Here is a 21783-nt window from a genome sequence, read left to right as displayed (position 1 = left end):
GAAGGTTCTTAGTGGGAAACCTTTCCTGAGTTAAGTATCCAAGGCTTTGCTATTAAAATATAGCTTCTGGAGCAGGATCTAGTGATGGTAGCTCAGCAGACACTTGGTTATTTTAGCCTAATCTTTAGAGAATTATTCAAAAGAACTGAAAATTCAGTGCCCTCCTAAGACTGAGGGATTTCAAACATTACCTAAAGGATTAGCTAAAGGGATGCTGCTTAAATATAAACCTACACACTGGCCAAGTTGATACAGTCGTTGTGCTTGAAACTGTGCTGTTGAACATCATCTCAACTGTTTTAGGGCTAGAGGAGATTGCAAGGAGGTAGTTTGTGAATTTTGCCCCAGTGCCTAAGATTGATCCTATCACTTGGAAAGTGATAGTTTTTTGTGTTTTCTCCAATGACAAGTGTCCAACACCTTGAAGCTATTCTTTATCAGTAAGAGCGCAGCTTTTCATCAGGACTTTTTCTATACACAGGTGAAAATTCCTTTCTCTAGTTTGCCAATTACCTAGATTACCCAGTTCTAGGTAATTAAAATGCCCCTAATGCTAAGTGCAGCAAGAGGCCAACCTCTAGAGCTGTGGGCATTGCTGATTCATGCAGCTTGAACAAACTTCTATAAGAAGGAAAGCCATTGCAGGCCTAAAGATCTTCCAATTATAGATGGAATTCAGAGAAGCTTAATAAATGAAGTTCAACTGTTTGCATTTTGCATTGAGGAAAGAAGATCATTATTATGTAATGCCATTGCTCCAATGTTTTAACAGTTTTTCTGTGTCTTTGTAGAAAATTTATTTCTTCCTCATTAAAAAAGAAAAAAAGTTGGTTTGGTTTTTGGGTGGCTATTTTTTGCTTAAAATTTGCCTGAAGTACCACACACGGAATATTTTTAAAGTAATTCTCAGGCAAATTTTTTTTCCTGTGTGGAAAGGAAGGAAAAGGCAGCTTAAAATGAAAAACATATACCTTAAGGGCTTTAGAGGTGGTTTTATTGTATATAGAAGAGTTGAATTATATCTCTATATATTTCAAGACTTGAAAAAAATTAAAGCCTGCAGTTTTAATTCCTTTTACTACCTTGGTCTAAATTAAAGATGGAAATGGAGGCAGCTTGCAAGAAATTGAATGCAGTGGAGGAGAAAGAGAAATGGGTAGAGCAGCTGTCCTTTGAGGCTTTGAGAAATATCCCTCAGGATAAAAAATAAAACAACTTGCTCCTTTTAGAGGAGTAGTCTTTGAGAAGAAAGTGTGAACAGCTTGAAATCTGCAAGGAGTCATTTTAGTTTCCCTTCTGATTGGATTGGGCTGTCTCAAATATACTTTTAAAGGTTTATTTTTAAATGTTCAATAGCACTTTGATTTCTCTTTTCTTGTGCTGCCTTTGCTATTTAATTGGAAGTCAAAATAACAGAGTAATGATGAACTGCCAGTCACTGGTATTTTTTCTTTCCCCTCACAATCTTTCTAAGGGACTAGATTCCTATCATGCAGCACTGCATTCTTCAGCCTGCCACTCCAGTTTCCTTTTTGAAAACCAGTGAAGGGGGGTGATTATGATTCTCTTCAAGTGTTTTATTTAAAAATTAGTGGGCTGAATTATTTGCTACCATTGCTGTAGCTGCAATCATTTCACATGGTGGCAGACGTCTGTGCATTCTGTGTAGAGCTTTTGCTCCCAGCTTTGATAAGTAGGCAGCTCGAGAAATTGGGTGGTAAAATACAGTGCAAAGATGGGATTCCTCTATTTGCTGTCCTCTGCATTTCTTCATATTGATTTCAGTGACCCAGCAGAGCAAGTTATTTTCTTGTTGTACAAAACACTTTATTTCTAGGGACTGTTAAACAATTTCTCACCTTGGTATTGTTTACAGTAGCTTCTCAACTTCACAGCTTTTCTTTGGCATATTTCTGTAACAGCAAAACAAAAATATTTCTGTAACAGCAATAGGCAGCCAGATCTAGAGAAGGGTCTTGTTTTTAACATCTCCAAAAACCTGTCTTTGTTTAAACATGTCTTTGGCGTCTGCCTTCCTCCAGATGTCAAAAAATGTAGACAATATTTCAGAAAATATTCTGCTCTGTGTCTTTCTTCAACTAATTACTGAAGGAAGATGGGTCAGTGTAACGTTGGTGATAAAAGGCAAAATTTACTTGCTTGTTGTGAAGTATTTGTGCATTTGACTCAAATGTTTAGGAAGGGCTAAAAGCTGGCCTGTAATGATATCCTTTATGTGTAACTGATGATGTAATCAGACAGCATTAGTGCTTCTCAAGCTGCAATAAACTACTGTGAGTTTAAGCATTTACAGGCTTAGTTGCATGAAATTTGTAAAATAATATATTTAAGCCTAAAAAGCTTTTGTGGCATGTAAATGAACTCATATCAGAGAGACTCATCTTAATGCTTTCCAAATTATTATTTTGGAAACACGCAGGAGCAGTGGGGAGGTGTTAAGTTCTGTTCTTTTGTCACCAGATTTCTGCTGCTGAATAGATTTTTCTGTAGTAACTTGAATACATGTTATGCACATTCAGGTCTTGTCAAAAAAACCTCTAATTGTACCAAAGTGAATGTTTTCATTTGGCAGTTATTTTTTCACTATTTTATCATGATAGGCATTTCAGAAGCCTTCATTTAGAAGGCTTTTTATTATTATATATTTTCTTGCTTGTATGATGTCTTTGATCTAAAAAATTAATTAGTTTTAAGAAGAAAGATATTAAAGAAAAATGAGTAGATGTCATGCCTCACAAAACCAGAAAAGCTTATTTCCAATGAGGGAAGAAATTAAATTATTTGAAATACTTGTCAGTTAAAAATACCTGAGGTTTAAAAAACCTAGTGATGGATACCTGTATAATTTGATTTTTTTTTTCCTAATAATACAGTGATAACTACCAAAATTCAGTTGATCAATGGGTCTGAAATTCAATATATTCATGCTTGTTAGTTTTTCTGTCCAAACTTTGAAAATATTAACATATTTTTGTGGCTTGCTCCATTTATAGTCTAACTAGCTTCTTTTCCTGTATGTTAATAGAACTAGCATTTACTGAAGATATTCTTTGTCAACAAGAGCCTAGCTTTACATCAGCACTTTCACTGAAGTAAAAACTGATAACACTAAAAATTAATCTCAATGTGACTTGCTCATTCTTGTATCATTGGGTTTTTATTTTATTTTGCTTACTAAATTGCATGACTTGCTTGTAATTTTTTTCCAGACTTACCAGACCAAGTTCTGCGGGTTTTCAAGGCAGACCAGCAAAGTCGCTACATAATGATCAGCAAGGACACAACAGCAAAGGAAGTGGTCATCCAGGCCATCAGGGAATTTGCTCTGACTGCAACCCCTGATGCCTATTCACTGTGCGAGGTCTCTGTCACACCTGAGGGGGTCATCAAGCAAAGGAGACTTCCTGATCAGCTATCCAAGCTTGCTGACAGGATACAGCTGAGTGGAAGGTAAGATGGAGACTGAGCTAACTCTGATGATGCCAGTTTATTAAGTCAAAATCTTGTTAAAGGACTGTTAATTATTTAATATTCTGTTTCTTTGCAACACATATTTGCTTATGCAATATCTCATTAATACCTAGGCCTGGTGAAGTTCATTTTATTCTCAGATTCCAACTGGATTGTTGCTGTAACTTTCAGTACTAATCAGGCCTATTATATCTGGTGTCTTTTTTTGAATTTTGTTTTTTCAGGTATTACCTGAAGAACAACATGGAAACAGAAACTCTTTGTTCAGATGAAGATGCTCAAGAGTTATTGAGGGAAAGCCAAATTTCCCTACTACAGCTCAGTACTGTTGAGGTGGCTACCCAACTCTCCATGAGAAACTTTGAGCTGTTCCGTAATATCGAACCCACAGAATACATAGATGACTTGTTTAAACTCAAATCAAAAACAGGTTGCACTAATCTAAAAAGGTTTGAAGAGGTGATAAATCAAGAAACATTCTGGGTGGCTTCTGAGATCCTAAGAGAAACCAATCAGCTGAAAAGGATGAAGATCATTAAGCATTTCATTAAGATAGCACTGCACTGCAGAGAATGCAAGAACTTCAACTCGATGTTTGCCATCATTAGGTATTGCCCACTAATAATTTTACTTCTAAGTAAAAAGCAAAATCTTACTTATGTCAGTCTTAGAAAAAATGTGCATAACAGAGTAAACCAGTTTATACTGCTAACATCAACACTTGGCATTCTGCTAAGGAGGGCATTTTCTGTAATCTGAAATGTTTGCTGAAATAGTATTAGAAATGCTACTGTTAAGTACTTACTGCTCAATACAGTGTGGCAAGGTGTATTGGCACTAGAGAAACTAATGGACTTATTTAAAGACAAAGACCAACAGGTCTATAGAGGAAAACCACACAAGTGTTGCAAATGAATGGGTTAATTTCCCCAAAGCAGCCCATTTTTGTCCGTACTGCTCAGTATCTTAAATTCATTCAGCCATAATATGTTGCATTTTGTTTTCTTTCTATCAGCAACTTTTTTTCACAGAACTTTGACAATTATCAATATCAGACTGTGATGCCCTAATATAGTCTGTAAATAAAGATCTTGTAATAAGAGTTTTAAAATGTACTGAAAAGCTCATAAAACCTTTCTTAGTTTCAGAATGAGAGGGAAGAGAGTAAACTCTAATGTCTATGCTTATACACTTTCTTTAAAACGCAAACAAAACCAAACAATCCCCCTATATTGTCTCATGAAAAAACTCAAGTAAGTTGCGGTAAACTGACAGTGTTATCGCTATCTTTGACACAAGCTCTTGTCATCATCTTGACATTCAGTCAACAGATTGAATGTGACACTTTTCCTGTGAGTAGGAAAAAAAATGAGTAGGTTTGAATACTATTCAGCAAATGAGGCAAGTTCCAAAGTCAAGGATCCATGCTGATGATCAGTCAGCATCTCTGAGAGATCAAAATATTGCGATTTTGTTCAGCTATTTCAGCCAGTGACAAGGAGAAATAAAAGCAGTCTCCCTGCTAGGAAAAGCTTGCATGAAGGAAAGATTCTAGGTATCAGACTTTCCCACTAGGTAGAAATTAACAGCAAGATAGTTAATGTCATTATAGGGGAAAAGGGGGGTTTGCACCAGCTACAGCTTGACAATAACCTCTGGTATAGACAGTGTTACAACATTTCATCCTGAAAGAACAAAGTCAGAAGGATTATTGCAGAAAGAGGTGGGTCAGTGTGCTGTCACCACCTAAATATCATTATGTAGGTGAAAATAGTTTTCCTGCCAAATTGTTAATCTGGAAAGAAGTGGTCATCCTGAGGTACTTAGATTATGATAGTCTTATCAAACTCAGACACTGTTCTAAAGTAACAAATATTCTCTTTAAGGTTTAATTACTCATCCATGTGTAACTTTTTTCAGTTTATGGTTGCATCATGTAGATATCTTCAGTTATTACAGCTTTTATAAAAATTATCTTCTGTAACACATGCTGGCAAAAAGAAGTTTTTAAATTTCTGGTATTTTATTGACATTGTTGTGCTAATGTGTTCTGGCTATATGGTATTTCTACCATACAATATTTAACAAGGTATTTTCTAGGATTTTTTGTTTCTTTCCTCTTGTTCTTCAACTTTTTTGCACTTCTTTTATTTCAAGTGGCCTGAATTTAGCACCGGTTGCAAGGCTCCGAACTACTTGGGAAAAGCTTCCAAGCAAGTATGAAAAACTGTTTCAAGATCTACAGGACTTGTTTGATCCTTCTAGGAATATGGCAAAATATCGTAATGTCCTTAACAACCAAAACCTACAGCCCCCTATTATTCCCCTGTTTCCTGTCATCAAAAAAGACCTTACATTCCTTCATGAAGGTAAAGGCAGAAGTCTATCACCTTTTGCTAGCTAAGGAAAAGTAACTTTCCTGCCTAATCACTGATGTTGTTGGTTGTAGGAAATGATTCTAAAGTGGAGGGCCTGGTGAATTTTGAGAAGCTGCGGATGATTGCGAAGGAGATACGCCATGTCGGCCGCATGGCGTCCGTGAACATGGATCCTGCTCTCATGTTTAGAACAAGGTATGTGTGTTGTACCAGGCAGAGCTTTCCCCAGCTGGGAGAAGGCTGGGTAGGCAGCAAGAGGGACTTTTATATGCCCCTTCTATTGGAGCAGTATGAATTTTCTGTGTTAGCAATTGACCAGCATGATGTGGTAGTCTAAAACTGGAGCAACCATTACATTTTGTGGTTACTGATACATTCTAAAATGTTTCTTACTATTCCGTAGTTGATGGTTACATAATAAAAATGAGATTCTATCTGTGGGAGGGAGAGAAACTTTCTTGAAAACATATCTATTTGTCTAGTTGAAATATTGACGGGTGTCAGCCTTATAATTTTGATTTAGTAGAAGTGGTAATGTATCTGAAGCAGTGTCAGCTACTTGTGTTAGAAAACACAGAGTAAATGCTCTTTGGCTTCATATTTGACAAGCTTATTGCATACTCTTTTTTCTTAGTTCGAGCTAGAAGAGTTTGTAATATCTGTATGCCCAAGTCAAGGCTCTTTTTAAAGTTTGTGGGCTTCCATAACTGCTTGTCTGAAGTCTGGTCTTTTTCTTTCTGAGCTTGTGATCTTTCTCTCTCTTCTTAAACCCATGCTTTATTCTTCCTGGCTCTCACTTGCAGGAAGAAGAAATGGAGGAGTTTGGGGTAAGTGGTTGGAGACAACACACATAGACATTCATTCTTCCTTTACCATTTGCATTTTTTCCTACTTGCTATCTTTAATTTTCTGGTGCTTTGACATATTTTTCTTTTGTAACCTTTTTTTACTGAGAATACATTTGATTTGAGATTAAAACACAGCAGTTGTAAATTATTTTTAAGTGGTCACACGTAGAAGTGGAGTGTTCTTTCCCACCTCTAGTTTAAATTGCTGAAGGAAGAGACTTTCAGTCAAAATGAAATTACAAGATGACAAAGTTGCAACAGCTGAATATAACAGCTGTTATACCTATTAAACAATTATCACAATCAAATTTAAAAGTTAAAATTTACAGTATCTGACTAACTTACTTTCATATTACAATTAGCCATCATTTTCACCTTAACAATTCAGGACCAATGCATAGCATTCATACAGATACACATATATTGAAATGTGCATGACATTTATTTAATCACAAACTAGCTGATCATTTTGTTTAAGAAACTTCTCTTCAGTCTTGCAAGTTACAAAGAAGTTTTATTCTGTAAAACTGAGCTGTACATTTTGTATACAGTCTGATTTCAAACACAGAGGGCTTTCAAAATATCTCCTTTATATGTATTTGAACCTCAACTATAGTCTTCTGTTAGCACTGCCTTACTGCATGAGCTTTTCCTAATGCTCCAGTCCTCTCAATAGATGGCTTACATGAGAGAGCTACCTCGAATGCTTTTCTAGACGTGTGAAATGTTGGAGCAAAATAGGTTAAAATATCTGTGCCATTAAAATAGTGCCTGTAACCAAGTAAAAAGATTTCTTGGCCCTCATCTTTCTATCTGTTATAGCTGTTTGACTTACTGGAATGAGGCATGTAAGCTTTGACCATAGACTGACATTCATGCAATCTCTTGCACGTTTCACATTTATCTGGTGATACCGTGCTGGACTAAGTCATACCTTTGCTCTCCTTCTTGCCCCTCCTGCCCCCTCACTCCAGGTCTCTCAGCCAGGGCAGTGCCAATGCAGCTGTGCTGGATGTTGCACAAGCAGGAGGGCATAAAAAGCGGGTCCGTCGCAGCTCCTTTCTTAATGCTAAAAAGCTCTATGAAGATGCTCAGATGGCACGGAAAGTAAAGCAGTATCTCTCAAACTTGGATCTGGAAATGGATGAAGAGAGCCTCCAGACACTCTCTCTGCAGTGTGAGCCAGCCACAAACACATGTGAGCATTGTCATTTGTTGTGTATTTCAGGAAAACTGTTCAATATAACTCTATTTCTAGTCCAGTGACTCAGCTGGGAGCAGTAACTAGACAATGAAGTAGAAAATTATTTGTCTAGTCATTTTCAAGTACTAAACATCTATGAATCCTAAGGAAATAATCTTGTGGATGAACAGGATAGAGACATAGTATTTATACAGATGATAAGGCTTTAAGTTGATGTCACAATGAAGTGTACAATGGCTTTTTAGATTTGTCTGTACAAAGGGTACGGAGGAGTCAAAAGTTCTTCTATATTTCTGATATACTGAGGTTATTATTGTGGATACCAATATGGTTGTTCTGAGGGAGTAGGGGATTTTCTTATGTCCAGGTGCTTCAGACATACCTGGAGGGCTGTTCATGGGGCAACATAGGGGAAACTTATCTTGGATATCCATTTCATTTTGATTTTAAGAAATGTTGTATCTTACGCCCTTCCCTTCCTGCAGGGTAGCAAAAAAAAGTAATTATATGTCTGCTCTGAATCAGTTGTAGTCCTTACGATAGCCCAGTATAACTTCTGATCATGTTTTTTGTAAGTGGTCATTTATCAGAGCTTTATTTTGAGAAAGAAATCATTCATTGATGATGTACATATTTTAAATGGAGTTACATCTCCCTCTCTTTTCCTCTTCATCTTTTCTGTCTAAAGATATCATGGTGTATTAATTGGACAAGTATTTGTGCACCTTTTAATTGTCAATCAGAGGGCTTTGCACTGCTTAGACTAAAATTCCACTGTGTTCTCAGCTGGTAGTCATTCAGTGTTTTGTCCCCTTTCTTGCAAAGTGCCGAAGAACACAGGGGACAAGCGATCTGGGAAATCTGAAACGTCACCAGTGGCTCCCCGGGCAGGCATCCAGCAGAAAGTGCAGCAGCAGCATAAAGTGAACCAAGCATTGCAGGTCCCGGCCGTGTCTCTTTATCCCTCTCGCAAGAAGGTGCCAGTCAAAGACCTCCCACCATTTGGTAGGTGGAACAAGGAAGAATTTCGTTTAATTTTCTGAAATTTGTTTGCCTATGTTGACAAGGCATTTTTAATTAAATAAGGTTCAGACTTCCATTTCTGGTAGTATGATATGCAGGTTATACCTGTTTATGCAGTGTTTAGGCATAGTTCTCATCTCTAGAAATGGAAAGAAAGAAATCTAGGGAAAGCATCCTGTCAATTTAATCAGTGTAAAGATTTGCCTGTTGCTAGCAGTTTGAAAGAATATATGTTTCTCATGTTTGCCTTGGGATCTTGCCTTAACTTTTCTAGAGGATCTGGGGACCTGGAGTTCTTGAGATGCCTCAGAAGTTTTGGTCTGTCTTTACAAGTTAAATTTTTAAGGTGAAATTGAGGCCTGCTCGAACTTGCAGTCCTGTTAGAAATGTGGGTCTGAACTTTCACACTGATAATTGTCCCTTTGGCTTCTACTCCCTTCTGCTTTTTATTGTTATGTGGTTGTTATTGCTGCCTCTGTATTCTACAGAAAAGCACTGGACTATAGGAACTTTTTCTACCCTGATTACCAATTCCCAACATGTGTGCAAAGCATATATGCACTATTAATGAACTCTTTAAATCACAAGTATGATTATATTCCTAGGAAGTATATGTAGCATAACTAGCCCTTCCTTTTTCATGGTGGTTATTGCATAAGAGATTAATTCTGATTTCACTCTTTATTGGTTTTCCTCATGACTGCTTAGGCTGCAACAAAGCATTAGAAGCAGCAAAATGAGCTAGAAACAATTCAATATTCATCTAGATCTTGTTGATTTTACCATTAAATTTTAATCTTGAAAGGACTTTGAAGCTTCATAGACTGCAATTTTTTGCTCATAGTGGCAAAGTTTCTGAAAACTGACTGGGTTATGATGATCAGGCAGTTGTGAATTATTGATAGCAGGATTGTGATCCAACAGATCAAAGATAAAATTCCATGAATGTTTGGAAATAACCTCTACCAAAAACATTGGCAAAACTGTCAGAGAAACTGTCTTCACTTATACGGCTGTTCCAGGGTGTATCTTTGAGGGGAAAAGAAACATGAATAAATGTGGTCTGGGAAAAGCAATTCCTGATGCCCTAGATCTTTACATCATGCATCATCTTCAGGATGTTTTTACTCTGTAGTTTCCCAAAATAAGCTGGTGCAGAGATAGTTCTCAAAAATGAAAGAGAGAAAGGCAGCTGCAGGATGACCTTGTTTCATAAGCCTAATCCTTATTAATTTTCTTTCCAGCTTCCTTTGACCTTCTAGGCTACTCTGAATAGAAAAGAAACAGGAGAGCAATTTGAATTCTTACTATATAAATCTTCACTAACCAGTGAAATGGGTGTGTGTCTGTATTTAAGCTAATTTTAGTTCAAGTTTCTCGGTACCATTCCTATGCATATCCTCAATTATATATTGAGGCAGTATACTGCAACATCAAAGCTTCATGTTTTCTGTGGCAAAGTATTTATTTGGCCAGAATGAAAGATCATCTGCACTAATGTGCAGGAATAAAACACTATATTTTAAATGGGAATACATTTTAACATTTTGCTTCATTTAAGCTTGTGTCAGGAACTCAGAAGTATACAGGAAAAAATGTAGCTTTTTCTTCCTGTGGAATGTCTGTTCTATAAATGCATTGTGAAACATAAGGATGTATTTATACTGGACTTTACATCTTTCTACTTTAATTCTTACCTAAAGGCATTAACTCCCCACAAGCTTTAAAGAAAATCCTTTCATTATCGGAAGAAGGAAGTTTGGATCGTCACAAGAAACAATCTGAAGACACTGTCTCAAGTGCATCTTCACAGCTGTCTTCTCCTCCTACTTCACCACAGAGCTCTCCAAGGAAAGGTAGTAGATGTTCAGTATTTCTTATCTTGTTTCTTGAAGCTCATGGACTTTGGAAGCTTCTGAGAGAGAATTTGGATGCTCAATTCTGCTGCTCCTATTTTTGTCACATACGGTCAGCAAGAGGGCAAAAAATGTAGTGCATAGTGGGATACATGAAAGGTAGCTGTGAACCTGATTTCAAGGCTACCTGAAAGCCCTCTGGTGATCAAAAGTCAGAAAAGACAGCCTGGTATGATACAGGATTTGATGCAGCAGGTCAGTCTGACTGCAGCTGCTTCTGACAAAAAATATTCCAATGTCGAGTGTTTCCTGCCTTCAGTGGAAGGATGTACAGGTGGAAACTTAAAATCTTTGTACAGCATTGACCACACTGGTCTGTCAGAGGAATTATTTGCTGTGTCATGCATCTGAATGGGATGTGACCTACATATGACAGAAAGGTTTAAGTATTTGGAATTCAAATCAGAATATTTAATATTGTAATTTATATTTTATACTACAGATTTTTTAATTGCAGCCTGATTATTTAAACCATGTGTATGAATTTTTGAGGAATGGTATTATACATTGGAGCTTTCTTGACCCAGATCTTCTTAAATAATTTCACAGAGTTATCTTTTAAAGTAAATTTAGGACTTTAAAAGCAGTTTTTTTTAAAAGCCTGCTTGCTTGTTTGTTTTCATGGTACTTCTGGCTGTGAATTGACAAAACAGAGTATGCAGGCATTATCCTCTAGTTTAAATTTTAAAAAAGACACTTGGGAAGTATGATAGCCTAGATGTATTGCAGATGATTTCTAAGTTATTCTCTTTTCAGGATAACATAAAATTTCAGTTTACAGTTACATAATAGTTTATTATGGCAAAATATACATTGAGGCTGGAGTGACTTCTATTGGAGTGTTATTTACTAATGTCTGATGGAGGAGGATAATATGTAGAGGATATATCATCTTGAGTCCTTGTAAGCTGTCATCATTATTTCTCCCAAATACAACATTAACAAAGAGTGAACTTATATAAACATGGTCAGGCCTATGCATTTTTTGAGAAATGAATTGGAATTCTGTACTTGACTCACAGTGTGAACAGCAATTTATTTTTGCAAAAAGCATATCATAAACATGATTAAAAAAAAAATCCTTGGTTTGATGGTTACATGAAGCTAATGATATGTTCTTTCAGATAAAAATGGCAGCATCAGTTCCCAGGATTAGTTCTCAGCAAGTGAATTGGGATAGATTGGTTGAAGTAATTTTGACACTTATGAGTAGAGTGAAAGCAAAATATGAAAACTGTGGTGACTTATGGATATGTTTAATGATCTTTAACTTAGCTGGCAAGAACATTCAGCACAATTTGCTTAATACTGAAAGAAAAGCTGAATTTGCTTCTATGACATGGTTTGCAGATTTTATGTCAGTTGAGCCTACCTCCAAATTTCACCATAATTTTGGTAATATGGATTTTGGAATTAATTAGTGAGCCAAGTATCACAAAGAAAACTTGAAAACCTGCCCCTCTCCCAGCTAAGATACATAATAAGCAGTCAGTCCAGACATCTGTGCTTCATGTATCTGTTCATCTCTGAAGTGTAGCTTTGCAGAATACAAGGAATGTATGACAGAGTCTCTGGGATTACTTTAAGCAAAAATCTCAACCAGAACATCTCTTTCCTTCCAGTCTTGTAGACAGTGTTTATGAACATGCAGATTTTGAGAAGTAGTATTTCATAATGTGAGGATATGATGATGAATTTGAAAATAATTTAGAAGAAGGAAGGAGAGAAGTTGGTTTGTTAAGGAGCAAGACATGTTCCCACCATCCTCAATCTCTGTTTGAGGTACCAAAGACAGTGTCACACAGTTTTGCTGTGTATCTTTATCTTTTGCAGTGCTATGTAAATGTAATGGTAGCTTTATTTTATTGCCAGTTTTATCGCAGTATTGCCAGTGGCCTGGCAAGAACTGAGCAGGCATCTTGGAGAGTCTGATTAACACCATGTTCCCTTTGCAGGCTACACTTTAGCTCCAAGCAGCACCGTGGATAACTTCTCTGATTCTGGTCACAGTGAAATTTCTTCTAGATCTAGTATTGTCAGCAATTCCTCTTTTGACTCTATGCCAGTCCCCCTGCATGATGAGAGGAGACAGAGGCATTCTGTCAGCATTGTGGAGACAAATCTTGGTGTGGGAAGGATTGATAGAAGAATCATGATTGAACCAGATCAATACAGCTTAGGGTAAGAATTTTATTTTTGCTTACTTAAATTATACTTTCATACTTTTGGTGTATATGTGGCATGTATATTTGTCCATGTAACTTTCCCTGTTTCTCTCAAGTATTTTTTCTCCTCTGCTCTTAAAAAACTACTACTTCAGTGCTTCATTTTGTGATAATGCTCCATTCCTGCTAAGAAAAGGTTTTGTACTTCTGAGTGAGTGATGAGGTCTACAGCAGTAACACATCACCTCAGTAGATGTTACCATCTGAGCATTTCATTGGTGCCATAGATTATCCACTTTGTGGCAAACTAGTACCCTAGTCTGCTTTCTCCATGGGAAATTAACTGAATTAGATGAGATATTCAAACAATTACTCAGTGACCAAACTGAGAACAGAAATAGCTAGCAATTTTCCAGTCTGCTTCATGGAAAAGTGCATATTTGTCTAACTCCAAAATATTTTACTCCAAATATCTCTTCTAGTCAACAATAATTGGAAGCTAAAATTCACATTACGCTACTGGTTTTCTAGTAATTTTCTAGGTAATTAACTTCAGTAATGGTGGGGAAGCTAGTGCTGTGAGGAGTTCTCTAAATCTCTAACAGTGAGCTTTGGCATGAAAATAATTGGAGTTCTGGCTCCTGTTTAGGCTCCCCCTTTTTTTTTTTTTTTTTTTTTTTAGCTGTAATTTGGATGCTTCAGTCCACTGAATGGTTTCTGGGGTTTTAATCCTGCAGGCTCTGTGAATGGCAGACCTGTTCCAACCAAAACTGCTGTACTTCAGCTTTGGGAATCAAAGGCTATGCAAACTCTGTTCAGATGTCTTAAATATTTGGAAGAAGAGGGTTCTAGTCTGCATAGGAAGGTGCCCTGGAAGAACAAGTCCAGGAGCCTGGATATCTGCTAAGCAAAAGTGACACTTTGTTGGTTTTATCTGCTGCTGTGTAAGGGATCATGTCAGACTCACTTAATCATTGAAAGGCTACAGAAAACATACTTGCTCTATGAAGTAGCATGTGTTTCCAAAAATAAGCTTAAAATACATTTCTATTTGCAGGAAATGTTGAAAAGTTAACTCTCACAGTTTCTTAAGCAGAAAAAATAAAAAATCTGAACTCTAAACCTGAATATCACCACTTTCTTCTAAATTCTGTTTCTAGCTTTTGAAAGCTAGCTTTTTTCCTACCATTTGCTCACCATGGCTGGGAAATCAGTAGAATAACCCTGTTTGTTTCCCTGTATGTGTCTGTGTGGTTTGTCTGTCTTAAGGAAATGTTGCAAAGATTTTACCTTTTGAAATTACACTGCTGAAGTGTAAGGTTTCAGCAAGTTTTCTATCCAGTTTTGTTTGTTTCTGTTTGCTTTTGTTTTATTGAAAGAAAAATGTTATATTCTCCAAATTGAATCAGCCATTCATGCAAACAACAAGTACTATCAAGTGCATCAAAATCTTCCACCATAGAATCATAGAATGGTTTGGGTGGAAAGAGACCTTTAAAATGTCACGAAGGTTACCTAGTCCAACCCACAGCGTGTTTTTTGTTTTTCTTTGGTTGTTTCTTTGTGCGTCTTGTTCATGATTTCCAATTCCAACACTGGATTTTTTGTCCCCCCCATCAATGTGTACCCAGCTCATATGCACCGCTGTCAGAGACCAGAGGCCTGTATGCTGGAGCAACTGTACTTTCTTCTCCTAGTACAGAAGAGCTGTCGCAGGACCAGGGGGACAGAGCTTCACTCGACGCAGCTGACAGTGGCCGTGGGAGCTGGACTTCTTGTTCGAGTGGTTCTCATGATAACATCCAGACAATTCAGCACCAGAGGAGCTGGGAGACTCTGCCTTTTGGACACGCTCATTTTGATAGTTCAGGCGATGGGGCGGGACTGTGGGCCTCGGGCGGCCACATGGACCAGCTGATGTTCCCTGACCATGGCACAAAGTATGGCAGGCAAAGTCAAGGTAGGGAGGGCCTTGATCAAGCACAGTCCAGAGCAAGCTGGGCATCTTCCACAGGATACTGGGGAGAGGACTCCGAGGGTGATACAGGTACCATAAAGCGGAGGGGTGGGAAGGATGTTTCGATTGAAGCTGACACCAGTAGCATAACATCTGTACCAGCAGAGGAGACAAAGCCAGCTCCTGTCCCTGCCCACACAGCAGCAGCATCAAGTAGTACAAAGGGGCTTGTTGGTAAGTTAAGTTTTGTTTGCTGTGAAAAAAATTAATTTATTTGCTTAAGTTTTCTCATATTGTTCTTTATTTCTTTTGTCTGGTTTTGTTTTGGTTGGTTTTTGTTTTGTTTTTTTTTTTTTTTATTTGGTTTTTAATTTTTAAGGCAAAACTGAATATTTTGTAGTCTCTCAATTTTTTCCTTTTAACTGTACATATATTGCTAGGTAAAATATCATTTATTGTTGATTCTCAGTTCTAGCAGTGCCTTTGTGTTTCAAGAGAGCCTGCCAAACATCAAAAAACTAGCTCAACTGCTGGGCAGTATTTTGAGAGGTTGATGTATTTAGAGATCTGTTCTGAAATTTGAATTTCTCATCACAGTAAGGCTCCATAGGCTATATTTAGAAATCTTAGTAAATGTGGCCTGATTTTTATAGAAGTGTTTTACTTTATATGACTTGTCTGATAATTGTGAATATTCCTTACTTCTGAAAATGGGATCCCTTTGTGTTAAAATACCAACTGAAATTTTTCTTTGGACTGCTGAAACTGAAGGGGTTTCAAAGAAGTTAGAGCTGAAATACATTTCTGTGCATTCAGTAATGGAAAGATCAAATAATGTATAAATTAGTATGAAGGTGTCTTTGGCAGAGCTTAAAATTTTTATCATATTATTCCTTCTATTAATCCTAATCTGTGGGCCATCCAATACCTCTGAATTTTTGCCTCTTTTCTTCCTTTCATTCTCCCTCACTTTGCCTTTTGTCAGGTTAACATGAAGAACTATCTAAAAGCCATTTTTTGCTGACACAGCTGAATGTCTGCCAGATTGAGGTCATGCTGAGACCACTGTGATAAACAGGTTTTCCATTTTCTGCCCGAGTATATTGCTTAGCAGTGGCCTTTTGCCTCAAAGCTTGGGTGCAGGTCTAAATCCCTGGGCTATCAAGAGGAAGAAGGTGTATGGATTCATGCCAATCTCTAATTTTCCTCTTTGATACCCTTGGTTTCCTCCAGAATGTGTAACAGGTGTGCTTCCAAATTTGCCTTTCAAGGCAGTGCTCACCACTACATTTTTACAGACTTGAAAGAACATGAAAGACACCTGAAAATTCAAACCAACACAATTCCATGGCCTTCACTACTATTAACTAACTGTCCTGCAGATGTAACTCTGTGTATCACTATCCAGCTGAACCCACTGGTTTACATAGTTCTTTTGCACTTAATAGATATTGATTTCTTGTAATATTTCAGTAAAATCTTTCTACAATAGAATCTTTCTACAGAACTTCTGATTTTCAGAACTCTTTGAATAAAATTTCTCAGAAACCTCTTTGTGCTGTTTTGCTCAGTTAAAACAGTTTGCCCAAGAAAAATACTTAGAGTCTATTTGAAAATTTTTGGTTTTGTTGTAATAGCAAGGATTTATTTTTAATCTATAAGAACTTGCATCCAAGTAGCACCAGTCCATTTTAAGCTTGTACAGCCCTTTCAGTCAAATCATTCTGTATAATGCAGGGTGGTGTTGTCATCAGCACTTATGCAAGTATACAATGTATGACAAGCTGTGAAAATTGTCTGTGTCAGTGCTGTATTTCCTGCTTTATTTGTAAGGTTTGCCATTAAAGTGGTCATGTGTTAAAGGGCTGGACCCACGATAAGTGTTCAGTATCGAAGTCCCAGTTGACTTCTCTAAGTACTTAACTCTGAAACAGAGACTCTTGTCTATCTGTTGTATGTCCTGGCAGATGCTTAGGATTTTTAACTTTTTTTTTCCCCGTAAAGTTCTCTCCAAGAGGGCTTCTCAGTATGGCCTGAGTTAAGCCTTGTTCAGGTAAACAGTTACATCTCAGTGATATCCACGGGCTAGGTGGTAGTCTTTCCATCTCCTAGATAAAATCATATTCAGTCGTTGTTCTTATGGGAATACTTTCAATTTTGGTTTTGTAGAGAGTACAACCATAGGCGCTGCAAACAGTAGTGCATGCAAATAGTATAGTGATGAAGCTCACTTCTCTTCCTGATCTCTTGGAGTTGTAGCTTATGCCTCATTAAGTAGCTAGATTTGTAGGAAGAAAATAATGTATCAGATGGATTTCTTTTTTCCCCTCCAAGATGCTAAAAACAAAGAGATAGGTTCTTGGATGCAAATCCCATCTTCAGAATTAAGTTAATCGTACATGTGGAGAGATGCCAGAATTCCTGATGTTTACTACTTCTATGGACTTTTGAATCTTCAATGTTGCTTTGATCACTGTATATTTTATTGTATACAATTGTTGGAACAGCTTCAGTTGTGAAGTTTGAACAAATTCCCCATGAAGTTTGGTGAATTTTATTAGACTAATGCTTCACTGCTGGAAGAATAGCTATATCCTGTGTATGTTGTATATCCTGTACTGTGACTGATTTATTTTCCACAAGCTCTTTGTCTAGCATGCCTGGGTTGTTGAGTTGGTTGATATTTATTTAGCTTTTAACTGTCTATTTTCCTTTGAGCAGTGTTCCTCATCCTCTCTCTAACAATCACCTGTTGTTTTTCTGGCAGCAAGAAAAGAGGGTCGATATCGGGAGCCACCTCCAACTCCTCCTGGTTATGTAGGGATACCTATTGCTGAGTTTGCAGAAGGTGGCTCCCATCCAACCAGGAAGCCTCCAGACTACAACATAGCACTTCAGAGGTCTAGAATGGTGGCACGGACATGTGAGACTCATGGGACAGCAACTCCACAGCAGCAGTCACACGGCCACTCAACTGGCAGGCCCGTGAACAAACCTCAGTGGCATAAACCAAATGAGTCAGACCCACGTCTTGCTCACTATCCATCTCAAGGGTTTTCCACAGAGGAAGATGGTAAATTTCTAGTTGTTAGATTTTGAGTGTGCTGCATGCAAAATGGGTCAATGCTTTCACAGACACAGAGCAAATGACACAAATCTTGCCATAATTTGAACTCCATTTCAAAACTTGCTATTTGTTAACTTTCTGGAAGGGAAGGAATTCAGTTCATCCTAAATGTAATTTAAAATTTGGAACATAGGTCCACTTGAATCTTGAACAACCAAGCAGTTGGCTTACGCAGCCTCTCTGGAGGTGCCTATGTTCACCTTGTACAGCCCTGCCTGCCAAGATTGTCCGCATTAACCATATATTTAATGATCAAAATTTTTGATCAAATTTAACTAGATCAAAAATGATCAAATGATTCTGTAGACCAGGATCAATGTATCCTGGTCTACAGAATACTTGCCCATCCACCTCACAGAGCACTGTTGCTCAGGTTTATTTGGATAGTTGCTCACATTCTACCTGAAGCACTTTACACTGTGAACACTGAGTCTTCCACTCTGTTTCACGTGATGAGCCCACTGCTGCCTCACTACTTTGCTGGTCCAAATGTGTCTATATCTTTATGCTTTAGCTCAACTGTGATGTTTTTCCATGGAGAGCAAGTGTAGCTGGATTGCAGCTTTAGGTCCTCAAAATTTAGGTAGGGTGGTGTCAATATCACTCACTTGTATGCTTTATTTTGCTTAATGATAGACTAACATTCCCCTTCTCCCTCTAACTGCTTAGTTACTAAGGTTTTAGGTGCAGGATGAACTTTGCAGTTCAATGTGATGAAGTCTACCTTAACTGAATTGCTTCGAATTTTGAGAGCTATCATGACAGAAAATTTTAATTGTTTCTACTAACAATGACTAAATGGAAGATATATTTAGGGAGAAAATGTCAGATGCCTTTCTGAAGCTATTAGATAGCTAGGAATCTCTGTTGTGCTCCTCAGGGTGAATAGCTGCATTTAGCTCAGTTAAAGCAATTGTCCTTTTTTTCTTCAAGATCAAAATTCCAAAAGAATATGTCTCATGAGATCTGAAATGTACTGAAATTAAGATTGTTTTAAAGTATATATACTTTTACAATGAAATGGAGAACACATGAGTACAATACACACAGTTGTTGTATGCACAGCTTGTTTCAGTCAGTAGCAGTCTTGTATTTTATGAACTAAATTCTATTTTCCCTTATCCTATTATGTTTGCAGAAGATGAACAAGTCTCTGCTGTCTAAGACTTGGTTTTTTCTGGATCCAGAGTGAGCCACCTTAAAGGAGAGCACAAGAAGACATCCCTAGAATAGGAGCCTTGGAACTATGATTAAAGGATGGTGGACCTATTTGCCTCCTTCCCTGCCTTAAAGCAGCATGGGGCTTCTTCCTCTGCCCCTCCCCCTTCTGTCCCCTCTCCCCTTGCATGTGAAATACTGTGAAGAAATCGCCCTGGCACTTTTCAAACTGTGTTGCTTGAAATGCACAGTGCAGCAATCTCCAAGCTACCACTGTCGCTGTCTGCCACATCACACAGTATCATTCCAAATTCCAAGATCATCACATCAGGATGATTAACTCTGGCTGCACTTCCCAATGCCTGGAAGGGTTTTTTTAAATCTTCCTTTTAGATTTTAATCACAATCCTAGCACTTAGTCTCATTGGGATAATGAGATAAGTTAGTTGTCAAATACGTTTGGCCTTTAACCTACAAAGAGAAAATTGCTTTGAGATCTTTCAAGAAGGCAGTGCTTATTTGCTTGTTTACAATGCCTTTGTTACAATTTTGTATGTTTGTGTTTGGGAGATCAAATAGTGCATCTGAATAGTAATTACAGTATTATTTCATACCTGTAAGTAGGGTTGCCAGCCTGAGCTCTTGGAAGAATATTGCTACCACATGGCTGAGCAGGGCAGAAGGGAAGGCAGAGGTTGCAGGATGCAGCCTTTCCTTGACTACCTGGCTTTGCTCTTAATGTGCCCCACCCTGGAATCTTCACGAATTTGTAAATGTTAGTGTTAACAGCATCCTCATCTGGGTCTGGTGTAAATGCAGAAACACAGTGCTCACAACTGGTCAGTGATCAAGAGGACATAGTGTGCCTCATACCTGTGCCTTCCAAAATACAGGATGGCATGCTAAAAAGAGTGTCCCATTGTAATAAGACAGATGGCAACCCCACGGTTAAGTTATATACAATTTATTTTTAAACTATATAGTAGTTATATTAAAATAAAAATTAACTGGATTACACTGCAGTGAAGGCAAGTTGGGATGGCACAGTTTGTGTCAGCTGTTAACACTGATCTAATAACTTCCATCTATTGACTTCGACATTAGGGGATAATCGAGTCTTTAAGAGAAAAAAATACAAATAACACAGTTAGATTTGCCAGCCTTTGCAATGCAGAAATAGTCACAACTGTTAATGGCTTCATGGATCACTGCATGTGTAGAGAAGGCCAATGTGTAGCAACCACCTGCTCACAGCTGCTATTAACCCTATAATGACTGAAATGACCCTCCCCTCTATTTTTGTGTTGTTTTTGCACAGACTCCGGAGAAGTGAAGGCTGCCAATCCGAGTAGTACTCAAATGTGAGGAACTGCTGGTCTTGGATTTTTTTTTTCCATTGAACTCAGCTGATCATATTGATCAGTAGATAAACGTAAATAGCTTCAACTTTTAAAGATCAAATTGCAGTGTTTTTTCACTGTATCAAACAAATGTCAGTGCTTTATTTAATTCTCTCTCCAGTAATCATAGCTTTTGTCTATTTGCTTATATATAACATTGTCAATTATGCATTTGTAATTTTACATGTAATATGCATTATTTGCCAGTTTTCTTCTCAAGGCTATGGACCTCATGTGCATATAGAAATACAAAATCCTAGCTCTATCACAAGTTGCACAAATGTTATATAAGCATTAAGTAATTGTAGACCATAGGACTGCTAATCTCAGTTCGCTCTGTGATGTCAAGTGCAGAATGTACAATTAACTGGTGATTTCCTCATACTTTTGATACTACTTGTACCTGTATGTCTTTTAGAAAGACATTGGTGGAGTCTGTATCCTTTTGTATTTTTAATACAATAATTGTACATATTGGTTATATTTTTGTTGAAAATGGTAGAAATGTACTATGTTTATGCTTCTACATCCAGTTTGTATGAAGCTGGAAAATAAATAAATATAACATTAATGAAGTCCATATTGATTCTTATGCATTTTCCATGTTCCACATACTTGAACAAATTTATGAAAAAAATTTACTTCTCTGTGTATTAATATTAAAGGGACATTGCCAAGTGATGTGGGCAAACCACTGGTGTGGAGTTTTTCTTGATATACAGTTGTGCTTCTGATAATTTTTGAAAACCTTGGTGTGTGTACTGTTGAATGAGAATGACTGATACTGTGAGCATCCCCAGCAGAATCATTTGAGATGCCAAAAAAGGTATGGACTTAGGTGTGTGTAGAATGTAAACAGTTTTAAAGGTAAGATTGTGTTGATTTTATATTCTGAATAGTGTAAAAGTAAGGAATATATGTTTTAACGTTTGAGTAGGGAGAAGTATGGAAGGTGATCCATTTGAATTTTTACTGAACAAGTTATGTCAAATAATAAATATCACCCAATAGCATGCCCAGTGATAAAAGCTGATGTTAATTCAATGTCAAATCTGTAGATTTTGTTTTTCCCCCAGAGGCTAGATTCTTTATTTCCAATGGTATGCAGAAGACTG

General features: G+C 37.4%; 1 protein-coding gene across 7 annotated transcripts in view; it reads left to right on the top strand.

Annotated features, from left to right (window-relative positions):
- RAPGEF2 (Rap guanine nucleotide exchange factor 2) overlaps nt 1–21248 on the top strand; it is a 183001-nt gene extending 161753 nt beyond the window's left edge. For 5 of the 7 annotated variants that reach the window (XM_021536561.3, XM_021536558.3, XM_021536557.2 and 2 more), the window contains 12 exons: nt 3231–3471; nt 3717–4100; nt 5650–5861; nt 5942–6065; nt 6674–6697; nt 7693–7916; nt 8748–8927; nt 10649–10801; nt 12817–13042; nt 14658–15217; nt 17751–18056; nt 19249–21248. In XM_021536561.3, coding sequence (XP_021392236.2) covers nt 3231–3471; nt 3717–4100; nt 5650–5861; nt 5942–6065; nt 6674–6697; nt 7693–7916; nt 8748–8927; nt 10649–10801; nt 12817–13042; nt 14658–15217; nt 17751–18056; nt 19249–19274 — 2660 coding nt within the window. In that variant the 3' untranslated portion in view covers nt 19275–21248. The remainder of the gene's footprint in view (nt 1–3230; nt 3472–3716; nt 4101–5649; nt 5862–5941; nt 6066–6673; nt 6698–7692; nt 7917–8747; nt 8928–10648; nt 10802–12816; nt 13043–14657; nt 15218–17750; nt 18057–19248) is intronic. The other 2 variants (XM_021536560.2, XM_021536559.3) reach the window with 2 other exon arrangements.
- The last annotated feature ends 535 nt before the right edge of the window (nt 21249–21783 follow it).

Source organism: Lonchura striata, chromosome 4 (assembly GCF_046129695.1).
Source record: "Lonchura striata isolate bLonStr1 chromosome 4, bLonStr1.mat, whole genome shotgun sequence".
NCBI classification, from domain to species: domain Eukaryota; kingdom Metazoa; phylum Chordata; class Aves; order Passeriformes; family Estrildidae; genus Lonchura; species Lonchura striata.
Note: the sequence above shows the minus strand (reverse complement) of the source record. Positions and strands in the feature narration are given on the sequence as shown.